This window comes from Hylaeus anthracinus, unplaced genomic scaffold, assembly GCF_026225885.1.
Source record: "Hylaeus anthracinus isolate JK02 unplaced genomic scaffold, UHH_iyHylAnth1.0_haploid 12001, whole genome shotgun sequence".
Classification (NCBI taxonomy): Eukaryota; Metazoa; Arthropoda; class Insecta; order Hymenoptera; family Colletidae; genus Hylaeus; species Hylaeus anthracinus.
This window is the reverse complement of record NW_026534348.1, coordinates 18,544,894-18,563,510: the sequence shown is the minus strand read 5'-3', so window position 1 is coordinate 18,563,510 and position 18,617 is coordinate 18,544,894. Positions and strand designations below refer to the sequence as shown.

At 34.7% G+C, this 18,617-nt stretch overlaps 1 protein-coding gene across 1 annotated transcript in view; it reads left to right on the top strand.

Moving 5' to 3' along the window:
- The window catches only part of LOC128891206 (uncharacterized), a 599,859-nt gene that overhangs the window by 151,059 nt on the left and 430,183 nt on the right, over window positions 1-18,617 (top strand). Inside the window, exon 2 of the mRNA XM_054150532.1 lies at window positions 5,587-5,847. Coding sequence (XP_054006507.1) covers window positions 5,715-5,847 — 133 coding nt within the window. The 5' untranslated portion in view covers window positions 5,587-5,714. The remainder of the gene's footprint in view (window positions 1-5,586; window positions 5,848-18,617) is intronic.

Genomic DNA, 18,617 nt, shown 5'->3' with positions numbered 1-18,617 from the left:
AGGTTAATGGAACCTAGTCGACGAAATGTATCGAGCTGTCCGGAATTGCTTGCTCGTACAAAACCAGCAGTTAATAAACAAAATGCTTAGCGAACTCGCTGTGAACCATTCGATGAATTCTTAAACGAACGAGCTCACATTCTAGGGTTCCCGTGTCTTTAGAACGTACATTATATTGCAGAGTTTGTTAACACTAGAACTCTCGAGAACAATGCATATCCATACTATAACATTATTATTGCGAAAGTAACTCTGTCTGTCTGTTACCATTTCATACCTAAACCGCTGAACAGATTTCGATAAATTCAGGGAAGGAGACAATTTGCATCCTGAGCAAATACATAGGTTATATTTTGTTTTGATAAAAATAAGGTTTTAGTTCGAAATCTCGATATTTGTAAATAAAGAATCAGAAATATCGATTGAAACATCTGTGTTGCAGAAAATAAAACATAGTCACTGACTGGTTTACGAAGGTTCACGTGATTGAGCTGTCAGTCGAACGCAAACGACATACAAATAAATAGTATTACACACGGGTAAAACCGCGGGACACAGCTAGTCTATTATAAATATTACAGTATCGGTTTAATTTAGTGGGGAAGAGGGAAATCAATTCGTTACTTCAGAAAATCAAATTGTATTTACTTTTTACTATGCAAATTATAATCGCTGAACCAAGTATTCTGGGTTGTACACATGTATATTTTTGCTTCACCTTAATTATATCTATCGATAAAGACTGTAACGATAAAGACGTCAATGTAATCCGTGCTAATAAATTACAATAAAGTAGAAAAAGGAAAGACTAATCAAACATACAAGTACGTCTCAAGTGACGGAAAACTTACCCAAAAATTATATTTTCTTTGAATAAACAAGTGTTGCGTTGCAGACATGATTTTATTTGCCAAATAATCAGCCTCGCGAGCTTTATGGCAAACTGACAACTCTGGTCCATTCCGTGCAGCGGCTTCGATTATTCGCTCCCTGTCGTATGAAAGGGACTAGGGATCCTTAAATCGCGCCTAGGAGAGGCGTCGCGCGTCGTCTTGAAGCTGCACTAGTTGCGAGGCTCGATCACGCTTAAGTAGATAGGGAAGTGTATAGGCGGACAGGACGATAAGTGGAGCACCTCGAAGTCTCGAAGGAAGCGATCCTCAGACGACGCTACGAGTTACTCAGAAGCTGTCTCGCGCAGCGATGCTTTTCATGGCTACAGGTGGAGGGAACGCGTCGAATGCAAGGAGATAACGAGTGAATAACAGGACAGAACGGGAGCTTAACTTCGAGGTTGTCACATTATGAGTGGCTAAGATACTGTACGGCTCGCTCTATCTCGTAATGACCTACCTCTCGACTCAGACATCACGGTCACCATGTCTCGGTATCTTGTACAGATCGGGATATCATACACCCTACCGATGTAGATACGCTAACGAGACATCGACGACATTTCCCGGGGAGATGACGACAGGAATGTCGCTACACTGTGATCTTCTTTAAGAGGAATATTCGAAGTGGTTCGTTTCGTTCGTGGTTTCCGTTATATATGTAGAAGGTTCTTTAACGAGCTTACTCTCTTGACAGATCGTGTCGAGTCCGACAACATTCTGCGTGATACAGGACAACTCTATATGTTAAGGATTCAGTTAAGACACACAGAATTTATGATGTGATTATGACTTCTTCGCTATTTTTGGGAATTATGGAATTTTAGACATTTGCTGCAATCAATTATTTCCGCGTTCAAAGACAACTTTTACTACAAATTTTATTTGAGACTTGGAATCCTTAAAGGCTTTCTTGGCATTCGATAGCGATTAACACATCGTAAATCCTCGATGAAATGATGTACAGTGGGTGTAGAATGTATTCGTATACCGATCAATTTCCCAAAAAACTTTTGTGTGAAATTGTAGGTTCTTAACTTCTTTTTTGTAATCAATGATATTTTACATATTCTCGGAAGTCTCTAGAATAGATATAGTCCAAACAACATGTACTAATTAATATAATTTGTGAAATTAACAAAAACATCCGAAAAATGGGTAAAAGTGTTAAAGCAAGTATTTGTACGATTTTTATGACAAATCATTTAGAGTAGAGTTTGTAACGTAAACACATTAGTTTATTGCTTCTTACGAATTAGAAAACTTCAAATTTCCAGTAAAGTACTTTTAAAAATGGCTCTAATAGAGGAAATAAAGAAAATCCCACTTCGAATAACTAATAATTTAGTTAATTTCATGCTTAGAAGAGTTACAATAATTATAAAATCAAAAGGAAATCCCACGAAGGAAGTATTATATACTTGTAAATTAATGTAAATTTCTTTTTTTTTTAACGAAGTTTTAAAAATTAAACAGTTGTGCGAATACTTATTGCTTCAATATTTCTATCGATTAATCGTTTTTTTCTTGTTAATTTCGCAACTTACATAAATAGCTATTTTTTCTGTACTCTATCTATTCTAGAGATTTCCGAGAATATGTAGTATGTCATTGTTTATAAAAAATAAATTAATAAATTACAATTTTACGTAGTTTTTTTGGAAATTGATCGATGTACGAATACTTTCTACACCCACTGTATCAACTAGAAACCATAGTTAAAAGCATCAGCGGTGGAAAGCTCACCAACCCTATTCCACCGCGCCACCATTCAAACGGAAAAGCGGAATAACCCGAACATATATAATCCTATAATTTTAATTAAATAAAGCAAATTCCATTTGAGAATGCATATTTTATGAACAATGAAGATATATTATTGTCTTAATATACACAGGATACACACCTTCAAATTAGGATGTTTGCAAGCACTATTTGACCCGCAATAATTTATAGCATGTAAGCATATTTTTACGAAGATTGACCCGAAATTAATTCACGGTTTATTTTTTAACGATCAAACGTTGAAAGAGCTTTTTTAACAGAACGACTTTATTGTTTGTTGCAGATAGAGACTGGCACTTGGAGGAGAGACCCACTGAAGAAGCTGGGTCAGGAGTGGAGAGGATCGGACGAAAGAACTGGTTGGGCTAGGGGCGGAGTTTCTTTTTTATATAATATTATAGGAAAGTTGACAATGTGACAAAGGCTCGTAACATGCGTCTTTCCGAATTCATACAATGGCTGGCCAAATTATTAATTGTTAGTTACAAACGCTAAAAGTATTTTCTAGTATATCTGCAGCTGTCTTAAAGATAATGAATCTATAGACTATTGTTTTAAATAATATACTGCTTTTTGATTCAAAGAACTTCGTGTATTGGTAATATAGAAAAGAAACAAAAATGGAATATTGTCAACAAAATCTATTAGTATTTACATAATTTTTCCTAGACATAAATTGCATCTTACATAATTCTTAGGTTACTCCGAATCCATTTATTTAGTACTAATTCTCAACTCTTTGTCATGATGCCAAATTTGATTCATTGTTTCTACACGATTTGCCTCACTTATTATGATTACATTCACCAATCTACAATAGTCTCCACAGCAAGGAGAACTTAATCCTTTAGAAGGTAATTCTAAACTCATAGAAAATGCCTTCTGCTTTATCAATTTAAAAATACTAGGTGCCCCGTAACTGGTAGTACAAACGAGTAGGGGGTGATTCTACGTGAAAAATTGAATCGAGAATGTAGATAAAAATTTTTTCATATGACGTTTTATTTTCGAAAAAGATAAGTTTGAAAATTTGTCGAGTTCCTCTTATAATTCAAAGAAACTTAATTTTTCAACAAGATGGAGCACGACCACACTACAGTAAAGAAGTAAGATGCCATTTAAATGAAAATTATCACTGCTGGATCGGCCGTGATAGCAAAATACGTTGGCCGCCACGATCTCCGGACCTATCAGCTTTAGATTTTTATTTATGGGGTCATGTTAAGTCGATTGTGTACACTGATGACATGGCGAGAGTTGAACAATTAAAACAAAAAAATATTATAGCGTTTGAACAATTAAAACTGCACAATGACACATTAGAATACGTTCGACACAATTTATTATTAATTTTATTATTTTTCAGAATAAAACGTCATATGAAAAAATTTGATTCTACATTTTCGATTAAATTTTTTACTTGGAATCACCCCCTACTCGCTTGTACCACCAGTTACGGGACTCCCTGTATATCTATTTTACCATTTGTAACTAATAACCTGGCCACCAAATGTAGGTTACCAATCAAGCCGAAGTCATACTTGTCGGGAAAAAATATCTCTAAGTTGGTTTCCTTCCTCCACAGAGACCTCCATTGGTCGTGGTCAACCTCCCCAACCAACCCCTACTACTCCGTGATCTATCCAGCCCGGAAATGTATCCCCCAACCTAATCAATCCCCTTGAAAAGTTAATTCCATTTCTGTCCAATACTCCACGAAGTGGCAGAGATCGAGAGATTTTATGCAACGCGATACATGGGACGAAGGGGCAAAGAGGCGCTAATTTAAAAGTTTTCCGTCGGTCGCGGGGAATCCTATAGTAACACGGACGATTTAACACCGAACGTCGAAACGAATGAAAACAGATGCTCGTTCACGGATCATTAACCATCTCTGTTTCTACAGCTCCGAAGAAATTATTTCGCGGAGGAAAATTGCTGAGGAACGATTCGCGCGATTCGTCGCGTCGATTTTTACGCGTTCGTCTTCGTGATTGTGTATCGAAGAATGGTGGGACGTGAATATTTCTGTCGTAATTTTTTAGTACGACGTAATTTATTGGCTAAGTAATTCTCTGTATGTCGAAACTTCAATGTTTGTTGAGTAAATAATAAAGAGACATGAGGAGTCGAATCGAGCATTTATATATACATAGTAGATGTACACGCCTCCTTTTCGAGGAATTCAGGTTTTCATTTCTTACAATATGACATTAGCGATAGGAAGAATTTTGTAAACAAGCACTGAAATCAATGACACACATTTCATCTTATTTGTCGCTGAATTTGCCTTATTAGAAGCTACAAAAGTGTGGTAATGCAAATATGTCATTCCATTTAACAAAATATCGACGATTTTAATATTTAAGAAAAAACTAACTAAAAAATATATGTTTGCTAATCACAGTATTTGCCATTTTGCATAGAATAATACTTCCCTTGAACACTTTTTCGTATCGTCAAAGACGACCAAGATATTTTACGTAGTTAATGTAGATGAAATACCCCGTATAATATTTAATAATTGAATATACTGGACACCTCCTTGATCTCTGGATTATTTGATATTTTGATATTATTGACAAAAATTCAATTTATTTCTATATTCGAAAATATAGTCTATAACTATACTCTATAACTTTTCACGTGTCGTTAAAAATGCATTAGATTTATCAATTTCATTTTATTTAATTTACTTATTAAATGTAATTTTTCATGCAACACAGTGAGGGAGACTTAACGTATTGTTTTGGTTTATCGAACGATCGTTATTATTGATTGTCCCGATTCCTTCGTAAGCATTGTCTTGAATTTCGTACTTTTTCTTTTTGTTTTCGTTTAAATCACTAGTACTACGAAGAGACAAGGATGAAGTAGCGTATTAAGTATTCTCGTTTGATCGCAATAGGTCGTTTCAAGCAATTTTCGTACGCTTTCGGGATGGAGTAACTCGAAGACGGTGGATATAGGATGAGGCGACGTAGAGAGAGCCAGTGAAGATGATATTAAGGCAGGGAACTGATTGAAACGAGGGAAATGGCGATTCTCGCGTCCGTTATTGTAATGGGTGCTGCGCGTTTGAGTGTGTGGTGCGGAGCTGTGCTGTTCGTGGCTACGACGCTTGTCCGCTCCGAAATCTCATGGACACCAGTCTACTTGGGGCAACACAGTAAGTACACTTTCTCTACTATTATGTAAATCGTGTCGTAAAATGTGAACGTAACTTATAAGACGAATTCAGCTCACATAGATACGGTAAAATGTCTGTAATGAAAAATTGAAGAAAATAATTTCGTTTGTTGCTGGTGAACCCATTAGATCGATTAGGAAGTATAAACAACATGAATTCATTGATTTTAAAGAGGAATCTTAATAATCGTTATTATTTCAAGAAATAACACCTCTGTTTAGTAAATCTATTCAAATTTTACAATGAATATTACTCTTTTTGAATATTGTACATTTTCATCCTACATTTAATTCTTCGGATATATTTATTTTGTACCTTTGTTTAAGGTTTAAAGTGATTATTATTCTTTTTGAGTAATATACCGTTTCTTCCTACATTTAATTTGTACAGTCCTTTCTCAAATATCATTGTGTCGTCATTTATGTCCACATTGAATGGCACACTAGTTATATAAAAAAAAAAAAACTTCACCTCGCCATAGGAACATTTTTTAATTCTTAAATAAGGAATGTTTGAACAAATGTAAAATATTCGGAGTTGCGTGGAACTGTGTTCTACCAGCCTAACGAATTTTTGTACAAAGACCTGTATTTCATTACACATTCGGACAACTCTAGTTGAAAACTTGTTAGCGCGAGTTACGCTATAATTAAAGAGTCTACACATTATGGCACATCGTGCACGGATTTCCTTCGTCTAATTACATACGTTCTCGTGGAACATCCAATGCTAGGAGAAAAAATTCGCGAAGCCACGAGGGCGGTCGCACGAACTGCGCCGTTTATTCATAGCTAAGTAGCAACGATGATGCATATTCTGAGCGTTAGAGACGGAAAACATTTCTCACGTGTTAGCAATTTTTCCCTCTCTCAATTGATCTCTAAACAACACTGGTGGCCACGTTGTATCCACTTGACTTACAAATAATCGTATCGACACGTTCGGTTTATACACTGCAGTGTATCAGATATTACCACCGTGGTTTATGTCCGTATAATCACAAATAGCGAAAAATATTTCATGTAGAATTAGAATGATTTCGAGTGGGGCACATTTTAATGTTATTACATTAGTCGATGCAACTTGATATTTTATACAAAAATATATTAAACTATTTATGCTTAAAAATGATTAGCTTAAGAGATATTTTAACTTTAAAAGTCAATATAAGGTATTGTATCATAGTTAAATATAAGAAAAAGATACTAAATACATTACGACAATTGTAAGACGATTACTATTAGGTTGTCCTAAAAGTTTCTTCCGTGCATTCAGTTATTTTGTGTGGCAGTGTTGATACAATTAGACAACCCGATTTCTTAGATGTTAATGTCGTAACTGTAATGGAACAAAATAAATTGTACGCAATTCAATAATGTAATATTGTACATAAAATGTTGTGCATGTATTACTGTATTTAAAGAACTGGAAGAAATTTTAGGGACAACCTAATACTATCTCGATTCAATTAAAGTGTCTCTTAAATTAATGATTTTTAGACACAAAAAGTTTATATTTTTGTTCAGAATATATGAAATATATGAGAAAAAACATACGATCCTATTTAAATAAAACATTAGTGACTTTCGTACGTCTACTATGCGTTTGCCTATAAGAAAAACTAGTAACATCACAGTATGGCCCACTCAAAACCGTTTTAACTGTATTTGAAACTTTTTCACTATGAATTACAATATTGATGTAAGTCAAGGTGGTAATATCAGGTGGACCACTCTGTACTTTTCTCTGGGTCGCGGCCGTCAAAATGAAATACTTTTTCATTTCGCCCCAATCGAAAGCGAAAATCGGGAACTGGCGTGTAAATTAACACTTTGACTGCCATGTCGGCCGAATACGAGTGACGCACAGTGGCCTCAAAATCTAACTAAAAGTCGATTTCAAATTCTGTTCAAGCTGTAAACTTTTTATTTCCTGAAATAATTAAATATATGAATGTGTATCAGTATTATTTATTTCATTAATGTACTCATGAAACGTTACGCCCTGTCAAAAATAAAAAGTTTCTATAGTACCCATTCATCTCCTAATGAATCTCTAAAGTACACTTGCTTTTGAACAATTTTTATATGTTGCACAGGGGTTATGTAAATTACTAACAATTTTTAAGTTATTTACACTTTCTATTGGCCCATATTTCAATGGACTAGAATCTCCTCTACAAAGAAGCAAATTATATAATCTCAATAATCTACAAAAATTTAAAAATTTGCGAGCTGTTCCACCCCCCTTCCCCCAAAGGGTGCCTATGGGGTGCACGGTTTGGGTGATGACATTTTCTGGATCAGGGGAATCCAGAGAATGCGGTGAGTCCAAAATTGAGACCGTCGTCCAAAAATTGTAAATTTTAGAGGGTGTGGGGTTTGTGGGGGGTGTGTTTGTCCAAGAAGGACTTCAAGGGATGCATTTTGTATAGGGTATCAAGGAGAGTCGCCCGAAAGGTTTTTTTGAATTTTTCAACCTCTCCCGTCACCCCTGGCCTTTTCCATAGAGGCGTTTTTCTACAGCCTCCCATTTAGGGGGTTGAATTAACCTCTTCACATCAACCCTCGCCAATCCAACTTTGCACACATCCAGAAGACACTTAAAAACTACTCCTCACGAAGTTTCACCTAAATCGGTTGAAAACTCTCATAGTTATGAACATTTGAAAAATCGTTCCGGTTTGCTTGTCCGCTAGTGTATACAGGGTGTCCCAAAAGTCGGGGAGGAGCCGGTAATGGGGGTTAGCTGAGTCGATTCTGAACAACAATTTCCTTTGCAAAAATGTCGGACGGGGCTTCGTTAAGGAGATATTAAGTGAAAACCCCGACCAATCAGAGCGCGCGTAGGCCGTTGGATCGGCCGCGGTAGCGAAGGCTACGCGCTAGGCGGCAGCGTCAATGTTCTTCGATGCACGTCGAGTCACTTGTTCGCGTACAAGCGCGGCCGCCAGCGCGTAGCCTTCGCTACCGCGGCCGCGCGAACGGTCTACGCGCGTTCTGATTGGTCGGAGTTTTCGCTTAATATCTCTTTAACGAAGCCCCATCCGACATTTTTGCAAAAGAAATTGTTGTTCAGAATCGTCTCAGCTAACTCCCATTTCCGGCTCTCTCCCGACTTTTGGGACACCCTGTATACATTATTGAGATTATATAATTTGCTTCTTTGTAGAGGAGATTGTAGTCCATTGAAATATGGGCCAATAGAAAATGTAAAATAACTTAAAAATTGTTAGTAATTTGCAACCCCTGTGCAACATATAAAAATTGTTCAAAAGCAAGTGTACTTTAGAGATTCATTAGGAGATAAATGGGTACTATAGAAACTTTTTATTTTGGACAGGGCGTAACGTTTCATGAGTACATTAATGAAAAAAATAATACTGATACACTATTATTCATATATTTAATTATTTCAGGAATTAAAAAGTTTACAGCTTGAGCAGAAAATCAACTTTTAGTTAGGTTTTGATGTATAAAGAATAAAGCCCTGACTGACATGCTATCAATGCCCAGGCTAAACCCTTAAACCTAGAAAGCTGTAATTTTGCACAGAGATTTCCTTTATGATGTACATATACAAGAAATAAGAAAGGATATTTCGAAATTCAACCCTTAAGGGGGTAAAAAGGGGTTGCAACGTTAGTATTCCACGCTGGTGAAACCGCGGGCCACAGCTATCGAAAATATCAATTGAAACATCTGAGTTACGGAAAACAAAAGACAGTCACCTACTGATTTACGAAAAAACACGCGGTTGAACAGTCAGTCGAACGTGACCGACATAAAATAAATAGTATTCCAGCGGGTAAAACCGCGAGCCACAGCTAATACGTGTATATTTGTCTAAACAGCGGTTGGTAAACTACAACCGCTGACGAAATTAGACTCATATTCTGTTTCCAATCCAGTCTGAAAATCAATATTACAGATAATTAATTAATTAAACAAACCACATTTACAGATGATTACTTGCAAATAACTATAATGATAGGAAATACAAACTTCGAAATACAGTATGATAAAATATTATCTCAGAAAAACAATTGCATTCATCGCATTAGTACAAAATTTTACCTGTTTTATAATATATTTAATAGTACCTATACGGAGATATTTATAAGTTATTTTTTTGAATATGGTTTTCTATTTAGCAAATTAAAGATAACTCGACACATGAATGAAGAAATAATGCCTCATTGACGATGAAATATTTTTACAGATAGAATTGACATATTTTTGAACCATTACTTGTAAAAACTCTATTCTCCAAAATGTGACTTATGTCACTTTAAAAATGAACGACTCATTTATTACTGCATGATTCTTTTTAAAATTATTTAAAGTAAGAGTTGAACTTCTAACGATTATCCATTACGTATACAACAAAATTTATTTTGAATCGCGCAAGAAATTAAATTTTGTTACTTATTAGTAACAAAAATTGAATTGAATTTATTTTGTACACTGACTTTCAATGGTTCCCATGCTATTGTTTTGATGCAGTGATGCAAGTGCAACATTAAAAAAGCAGTTACTTCTTTTTAAACGGAACTATCTAATTTGAGTCTATTAATTTATTCTTACCACGTTGATCCAACTATTCGTGTTCTTTTAATTTAGTTTCATTTCAATCAACGCTTGTTAATCAAATGTGGACGGTTGACAGTCGCGAGCGTCGACGCCACCAAAGCGTCGGATTGATCGAATCAATAAACGAGCCACGACACGCAACGAAATTTCGCTAACGAGTACAATTAATGGTGAATCGAGTACGCGACCAAGTTGCGCAGAGGCTTGATGGAAAGGAAGGGCGAAAAGGTGAGGTGGAGGGTTAGCACAGGGATGATTTGCAATGGCACCGATGAATCTCTGATTCCTCTCGTTCGCGAAGGGACTTGTAACGCGTCGATCCGCTAATAACTCGCTCAGAACGCGTAGTTTGGCGAACGAACGAACGAACGAACGAACGAACGGACGGACGAATAATCGTGGCGACACGTGTCGTTGACAAATAGCAACGCTACGTTCGCGTTTTAATCAGCGCCAGTCGTTGGAGTTGATCGGTTCGAGCCGAATTCGTTTTCAGTTGAGCTCACGTCTCCGACCAACGACCGCGTCATCTTCCCAGGAGATTCAACTACGCGCGCCTCGCTAATGAAATTCGTGTCCACGTTTTTCATGCAACGCGTCGACAGGAACTCGATCCTGCTCGCGCTGGATCGTAAATCTGTGTACAGGCAACATAGCAGCGCTGCACAGTAAATGGAGCTCCGGACAAAAATCGAAACTCGGTTCTAAATGACGAAATATTGAAAATTCGAGTGATCGACACATGATAAATTTTGTTTAATTGTTCGTTGTATTCTGATTCAGGATTGCATACTTTGAAACACCCATTTGTAAGCGAGACTGCTTAAGATGATATTTTCTCATTTTTGGGTCAGAAATATTTTTTTTTTTTTAGATATTCTTGTTACTTAACATTTTAAAAATAGCTTCACCAAATTGTATCACAAAATTTATCAAAAAAATTGTACAGGCCATCCCGTAAAAAATAAATTACTTTTTATATTTTTGTTTCTTAAGGACTGTTAAATGTTTCTACCAAATTATGTTTAACAAATTTCAAAATTTTCGAAATTCTAACTGAACTGCGAATTTTATGCAGTTTTGATACAATTGTATATGCCAAATATAGGATAAACCTAACCAAAAGTTATTTGCAATTATGTAAAACAATTTTGTTAATATTATTATGTTTATTAATACATAGAATACTTTCTACGTACATTATACATTTCTTGCATGATACCCATGTTACTACACCAGAAATGCATCAAATCCGCAGCCTAGTTATAACCATTCATATCACGGGTCATCCCGTTAGGCTGATTAAACACAAAACTTTCAACATATTTGTCTTGAAACGCTGTATTGTTAACGCAATATCTCAAAAATCGCATTTTGGTCAGAGTTTAAAATTTGCATACATGTAAAATACATCAGGCAATTGCGTGAATTAGAATATTTTTGATATCTTGAAAATGACTATTATTTAAGAAAATTGTCTTGAAACTAGTAAAAAAAAGTACCATCTTAACTTCAATAGATAGCTTTGATATATTTTCAGATTTTTATATGGAATTTTATATGGAATACATCAATTAAATTAGAATCTCTCAGTACAAATTGGGACTCTAAACAGAAAATTATAAACAGTTGTATACGAGTTGAACAGTGATTATTTTATATTTATCTAATCTTTTGATGATTTTAAATTCATATGTACTTTATATCCCTTTTTTAATTTAGTAATTGTCTTATTATAGTTTGTAAATAAATATCGTTAATATTTTTTGTTGTTTTCGAAAAGTTTCTTGCTTGAAAGAAATAATTACATTCTTTTATAAATTAACACATTACCGGCCGGTAGCGTTTGAACATGTATATGTATAATACTTAAATTTAATAATATTGTTTATTTTCATATCATTACTATTATAGAAAATTTATTTTATCCATTAGGATCGCTTTATGAATTATATTTATATAAAATTTCGTAATTCACATAATAATGGGAGCATACAATGGGATCGTACTATCTCAGTAATAAATAAGAAAATATTGTTTCCCATGGAAAAGAGACGATTAATAGGCTACCAGTCGGTAAAGCGATAATTTTCTCCTTCGTTCTCTTCATATGTTAATTTCGTAAATTCAACTAAAGCAATAAATGAAATTGAAATTAATAATTAATATTGATAATGCTTATAATTTATTAGGAATATCATTTAGTAACAATTGATAGTGAAATTGGGTAATCAAATAGAAAACATCCTCGGGAATCTCCACGGGAATTTATATAGAATAAGCTAGAATAGAATTATATGAATTTGTTAAATAATGTAAAATTTGAGTCGTAACAACAATATTAAAACAAGGATTAAATGATATTTAATAATTATTTCGATTTGTATCATCATTAAAACAATCGACCGTAAAATCCGATGTATGGAATATTATCGATTCAATGTTGCACTAGTAATTGACAATCCTGTTTAATTTCGTTTATCTGAATTTTGAGCATCACGTCCGAAAATATTGTGGGAGAGGATCCGTGATCAACAGCACACAGAGCAATTACGAATACGAATACACTTTATTGTAAAGGAAAAAACGTTTCACATGCGTTACTCCGCGAGATATTATAACAGGTGACTAGCGCTCACGACACACAGGTCGTGCAGCTCATCCCGAAATCGCCAGGTGGGAACAGAAGGACGTGAATGCGTGTATCGCCCCGTGAGTGCGTGTCGTCAGAGTTAATAAATAACTCCAAAGCAAAGAGTTCTAATGTGAAATAAATGATTGTATGAGACTGAGAAACAATCACTGGCATTTGCATTTGCAATTGTTAATCACAATTCTCAGTTAAAAAGTTCCACTTATAAACTGCAATAATAAATCGGTAACTTTTACTCTTCAAAATTAATCCGTTGGCTGATCGCCCTATTTTATATTGAGATTATTTATTGCTCTCCTGAGTGTCAAATGGTTTTTACTCATATATTCATTGATATAAAGTTTATCAGTTCTTTTTCTCCTTAGTCTAGTATGTTATTGCTTAGTAAAAATCGAAGCATTCTTCTGACTCCTTTTGTCTGTAAACTTCGGTTTTAGAATCAATTTGAAAAGTATGAGAAAGGCCTTCATAGTATTAAACAGACATTCGTAAGGCATAAATTTAATATGAAAAATATTATTCGGCAAATTTACAAATTCTCTTTTAATCGTAAAAACAATGCGAGTAATCTAATGGAAGAGATATTACTGTGAAAATAATTTTTCACGTATATTTTATATAATCTAAATATAAAACACTACATCAAATATTTTGTTACACTAAAATTTTATGCAATAATCTCTCAATTTTAAACGTATAAATACATAAATTCTACAACTTTACTCCAGAAAACTGATATTTGTTTCTTCATAAGGAAATTCATAGAAATGTGACTACTAAATACTAAATTGTCCCTGACAGTCTTCACATATATCGCGTATAATATTAATTATCCCATTAATCATTTTCAGATTTTCGTTATTTTCCGCACATCCTAAAATAGGATGATCTCAGCTTCGTTACACTACGTGTTACAAATGTGACGCGAGGTCATTGTCTTTCGGCAGAGATATTTAGGACTTCTGCTACCAGTTGGGCCTGTCGTAACACATGTATCCGCCGCACAGTGGCGGATTTCGCTAAAATCCTGGCCAAAAGTAATAATTTCAAATATACAATGAATTGACGCCATATACTGTAATAATATGACTCTAAAATTATAATAGAGTACTTTTTCAACCGTTAAGTATTGAATATAAAAATAATTTCAATAAATATGAAAGTGCTGATGTGTACTTACAAATATAAAAACGTTTTAATTATTTAATCTTAAGGGAAAGTCGAAAACTACGAAATGTTTTGGCTTTATGGTCGCTGCGAAACTGCGATACGAAACCGAAATAATTTGAAACTCCGTTATAAAAATCGATGTAAGTATTACTACGAAGTTTGAGTGACGTCTGCCGCTTAACTGTTCCTCGTACGAATTTCATTTCTTTATAACGGTTAAGTTCGTGTCGTGGTAGTGGTGCACATCGTTATAAATGTTTTATGGGGGTGTGTAATTTTTCAAGGGAGTCACTGAAAATTTCTGTTGAAGGAGAAAGGAAAAACATTTTATTAAAGCTGACAGGGGCTCCCATATTCCCGGTTTATGACGGTCAACAGATTTTGTGCCGATCATTATCTGTAAGTGGACAAAAATGCATTTTTCCTGCTCCATATCTTTAATCCTGTGCTGTAAATGTCTCATCAAACCAGCAAGTTCTTTTCAGTGTAGAATTACACAAGCCCGTCCGGTCCTACGCCATAAGTGTACCGCCCCATAGACCGCGCGGCCGACAAACAAATATTAACAACTCATAATTTCGAAATTTATCCCAGGAAAACTTAGCAGGCCTGCCTTCGGGGACCTTCAATGATTATTTTAAGACCAACAAGACCGCTTGATCTCGCTTGATACGTAACTATTTCCTTAGGAAATGGTAACAAACTCATAGGTTCCGGATTTTTTGTTATTACAGCTGTAAACAGTGAAATCCGACAGAAATACAACAATAAACCCGAATTGTATTGTAATTTAGAGTATATCTGACAGCAACCAATAATGAAAGTAAGGGATTATAATTCGAAATTACACTCAAAAATTACTTTGAATTGTGGCTTAAAAATTTGACATTATAAAACTCACAACTTCAAGATCGTGTATCTCTAAAAGGATAGTATAATGAAAATCGCTATTGTCGAATAATGATGCTCTAATCATTTATAAATAAAGTACAATACGTAGATTTGTGAAATTGAAATAAAAATTTTTTCACTTTTGGCCAGGATTTCGGCGAAGTCCGCCACTGTACGCCGCTTCACCGTGGGTTATGATTCGTCAATCCTTATTAAGTGCCAAGAAGACCTCCAAGTGTCCAAGTGTTCCAAGTGGAATTTGGAAGTCTTCTTTATTTGAAACTAATTTATTGTACCAAATGGTTAACATTCTGTAGTCCTACAAAATAACAAAAAGTCACGTTCCCGGCATAAATCCAGTATGTTCCCAGCTTTGGAATCCTTAACACTTTTCCTTTGGAACGTGGGAGTGAATTTTAAATAATCCTGTCCCTGGCCGTTTCACTTCATTCCAGTGATCGAGGTTCCACTCTATTCGTGCAACGGTGAGCTTACACCTGAAAGTTCAATTTGAGGACTCAACCCGATCGGATTACTCGTTGACAGAGACGAATGCGCTCGAGGAAGAAGGAACGTTCCTCGAAGTCCCGTAACTCGACGCATTTATTAGCGAAGAAAGACCGCACGCGCGATTCTTTTCCATTAAAGCTTATACAGCGTGAGGATGGCTTCCGGTCAATAACAATGCATCACGCGGAGATCGAATTATCACACTCTAGGGACAGTGACTTTCACGAATTTGAGCGCCAAAAGGGCGTCAATGGTGATTCGATCCACGTAGCGGGGATCGAAAAGTAATCACGCTCTCCGCCCTTCGCCGAAAATTTACAGAATTTTCCAAGAAGGAAATCAATCTGAAACGTGCGATAGGTAACTGAACATCCAGTAGGTAGGTCCAAAATTATCGAAGCAAGTTGTGAGTGAGCTGATATAGCCATAAAAATGTTACTGACAAGGAGATATATTTTACCCACCTCCGATTGTTTTGCATGCAAGTAAAATATCAAAAAGTATTTTAGATGTTTTCTTTTTATTTTGACCCGTTTTCGTATTCAGGGAGTCAAACTAACTTCAAAATTCACGTAATGAGTAAAAAAGCCCATACCTTTAATGGATTCAATTTTTTAAAGATTATTAATTTATTAAAAGAAAATGAACCAAGAACAAATTTCTGACAGTAACGCAGAATTTATGCTAGCAGCAAATGTGTAAACGGTTGATGTAACTATAAATTATAAACCGAGGACGTCAATTTTTGTAACGTAGTTTTGAAAACCCGTATTGGATCTGTCATTTTTATTTCTTAACTTTGAGTTTAGATCCATAATCAACGAGATCAAAAATCTCAGAATACTGACTTGTATCCATATTGAGTAAGTGTTTTGGCACTTTTGTTCAATATATGTATTAGAAACTACCGAATATCAATTCTCATCCAAATCAAGTGACTTCCACATTTTAAGTTCAGATTCAAATTTGCCCCCCCCCCCCCCCCAAGAAATCCCTGTTTAGAAAATGTCATGAAAATCGATCGAAAGAAAAAATGTATATTTGTACATTTTTTTATGAGCTACAAAGGGTGGTTTCACCCCATACATGTGAAAACAGTTTAAAAAAGAACAAATACGTGACAAAGTTTTTGTAATGTTTCACACGTATCTAATGTTTCTAAAAAAAGAAAAAAATGAATTTCTTGTAAAGTTCAAAATTGGGGAACGTTTGATCCACGAGTGTCTCAATCGCATGTGTAACTCGATTATAAAGTTATTGTTTGAAAGTGAAATTTGTTTACATTTTTAGTGTATAATTCTTTGTGTAGTTTGAATTTTAGAATTGATAATTGGTATAGTGTCAGAGTTGAATTAAATTTCAAATATTTCAAATAGAATTTTATGTGATTGATTGTATGTGGTTCAGATAAAATAATAATTTACATGGGAAGCGAAATGGGAAGGCAAATATAATGGAATAATTTTGTTTCCATAACCCGAAAAAGATACACCATTTTAATTTTGTATGACAAATATATACTTTACATATTTTCCGACAATGAAAATTATATTTAAATTTAAGAAGCTATACTAGTTAGCAATGTTTTATTTATAGTTTGAATACGACAATGTTACGAAAACTCTTCTTTGGCGTCTAGCTATAGACAAAGTAGTTTGAATGCGTATGTGGTCAGACGCTCGAATACCTTACGAATAGGATGTCTTCTACAGTCTACCTGCATTGATTTGTTTTTCTCATGGCCATTTCAAATTAAATTTAAGCGTATATAGAATATATGTACATTCAATACTTGCTTCGGAGTATGCTGAAAATTTTAACAACGAAATACCTGTACTTTTCGCAAACTATTTCCGTAAACTACATATTATAAACACTAGTATGCAATATATTCATTACTTTTCCTCGGTAAGTGACTAAATAAATAGATAGAATTATTAATCTTAGATAACAACCCTAAAAACACAGAATAAATTACAATATTCATTATTCAATTAACCATGACAGCAAGTAATACGAAGTACTGTATAAAGTAATGTGAAGAAGTATGATGTATACCTTCTCACAGTCTTAAGTTAAATCTTTAGTTTAGAAGGTTTTTAAAATGTGCACCATGAACCTGGAAACATTTATGGAGGCGGTAAATAAATTCTTGCTGTACATTTTTAAGTTGTTTTACAGTAATTAATCTACATTCCTGTAGAAGCCTTTGTCGGATGTTTTCTGGTGTTGTGGGAACATCATTGTAAATTTTATTTTTGAAGTGTCTCCACATTCTGAAAACCTTTTAAAATAAAGATTTAATTGAAGACTTTTTCAATGAAATTGAAATTCCTTCATTTACCGTCCTCGAACATGTATTGAAGTTACTGATAAACATTTCATAATTACCTCTCTTAAGGTCACGTGAAGGTCAACATATTGCACCTTGTTGGATTCGTATCTTCTTATAAGCTATAAGACTATGTAGTAAAAATGTGCAGTCCCATTTTAAAAAAATACGATGACTTTGAAATCGCAAAAAAGGTGACATTGAGAAAAAAATTCGGCTCATCGTGGTATTGGCGGCTTTGAACGGACTACTTACTTTCTCCACCTGACATTTGTTCTATCATACAAAATAAGCGATATATTTAAGGTGGTCAAGTTAGGTGAAATACCCTGTATAACGGCTGATAAACTGGTGTCTTCTTTAATCTGCCTGTCCACTCTTAGTTAATTACCCAACGGTTGTGGCAAACTTTTCAGTATCCATAAGATTGTGTTTTTAGAATTTTAACATGTTTTTAGTATCGTGTAAAAATTTCATGAACCTTAAAAAAAAATTCATCTAAATATCAATTTTTGTTTACAATCATGGATCTTTGCTTAAAATTGTCTGGCATTTCAGAACAACCTTTCCTCGCCTGCATGCCACAAACGTACCAACAAAC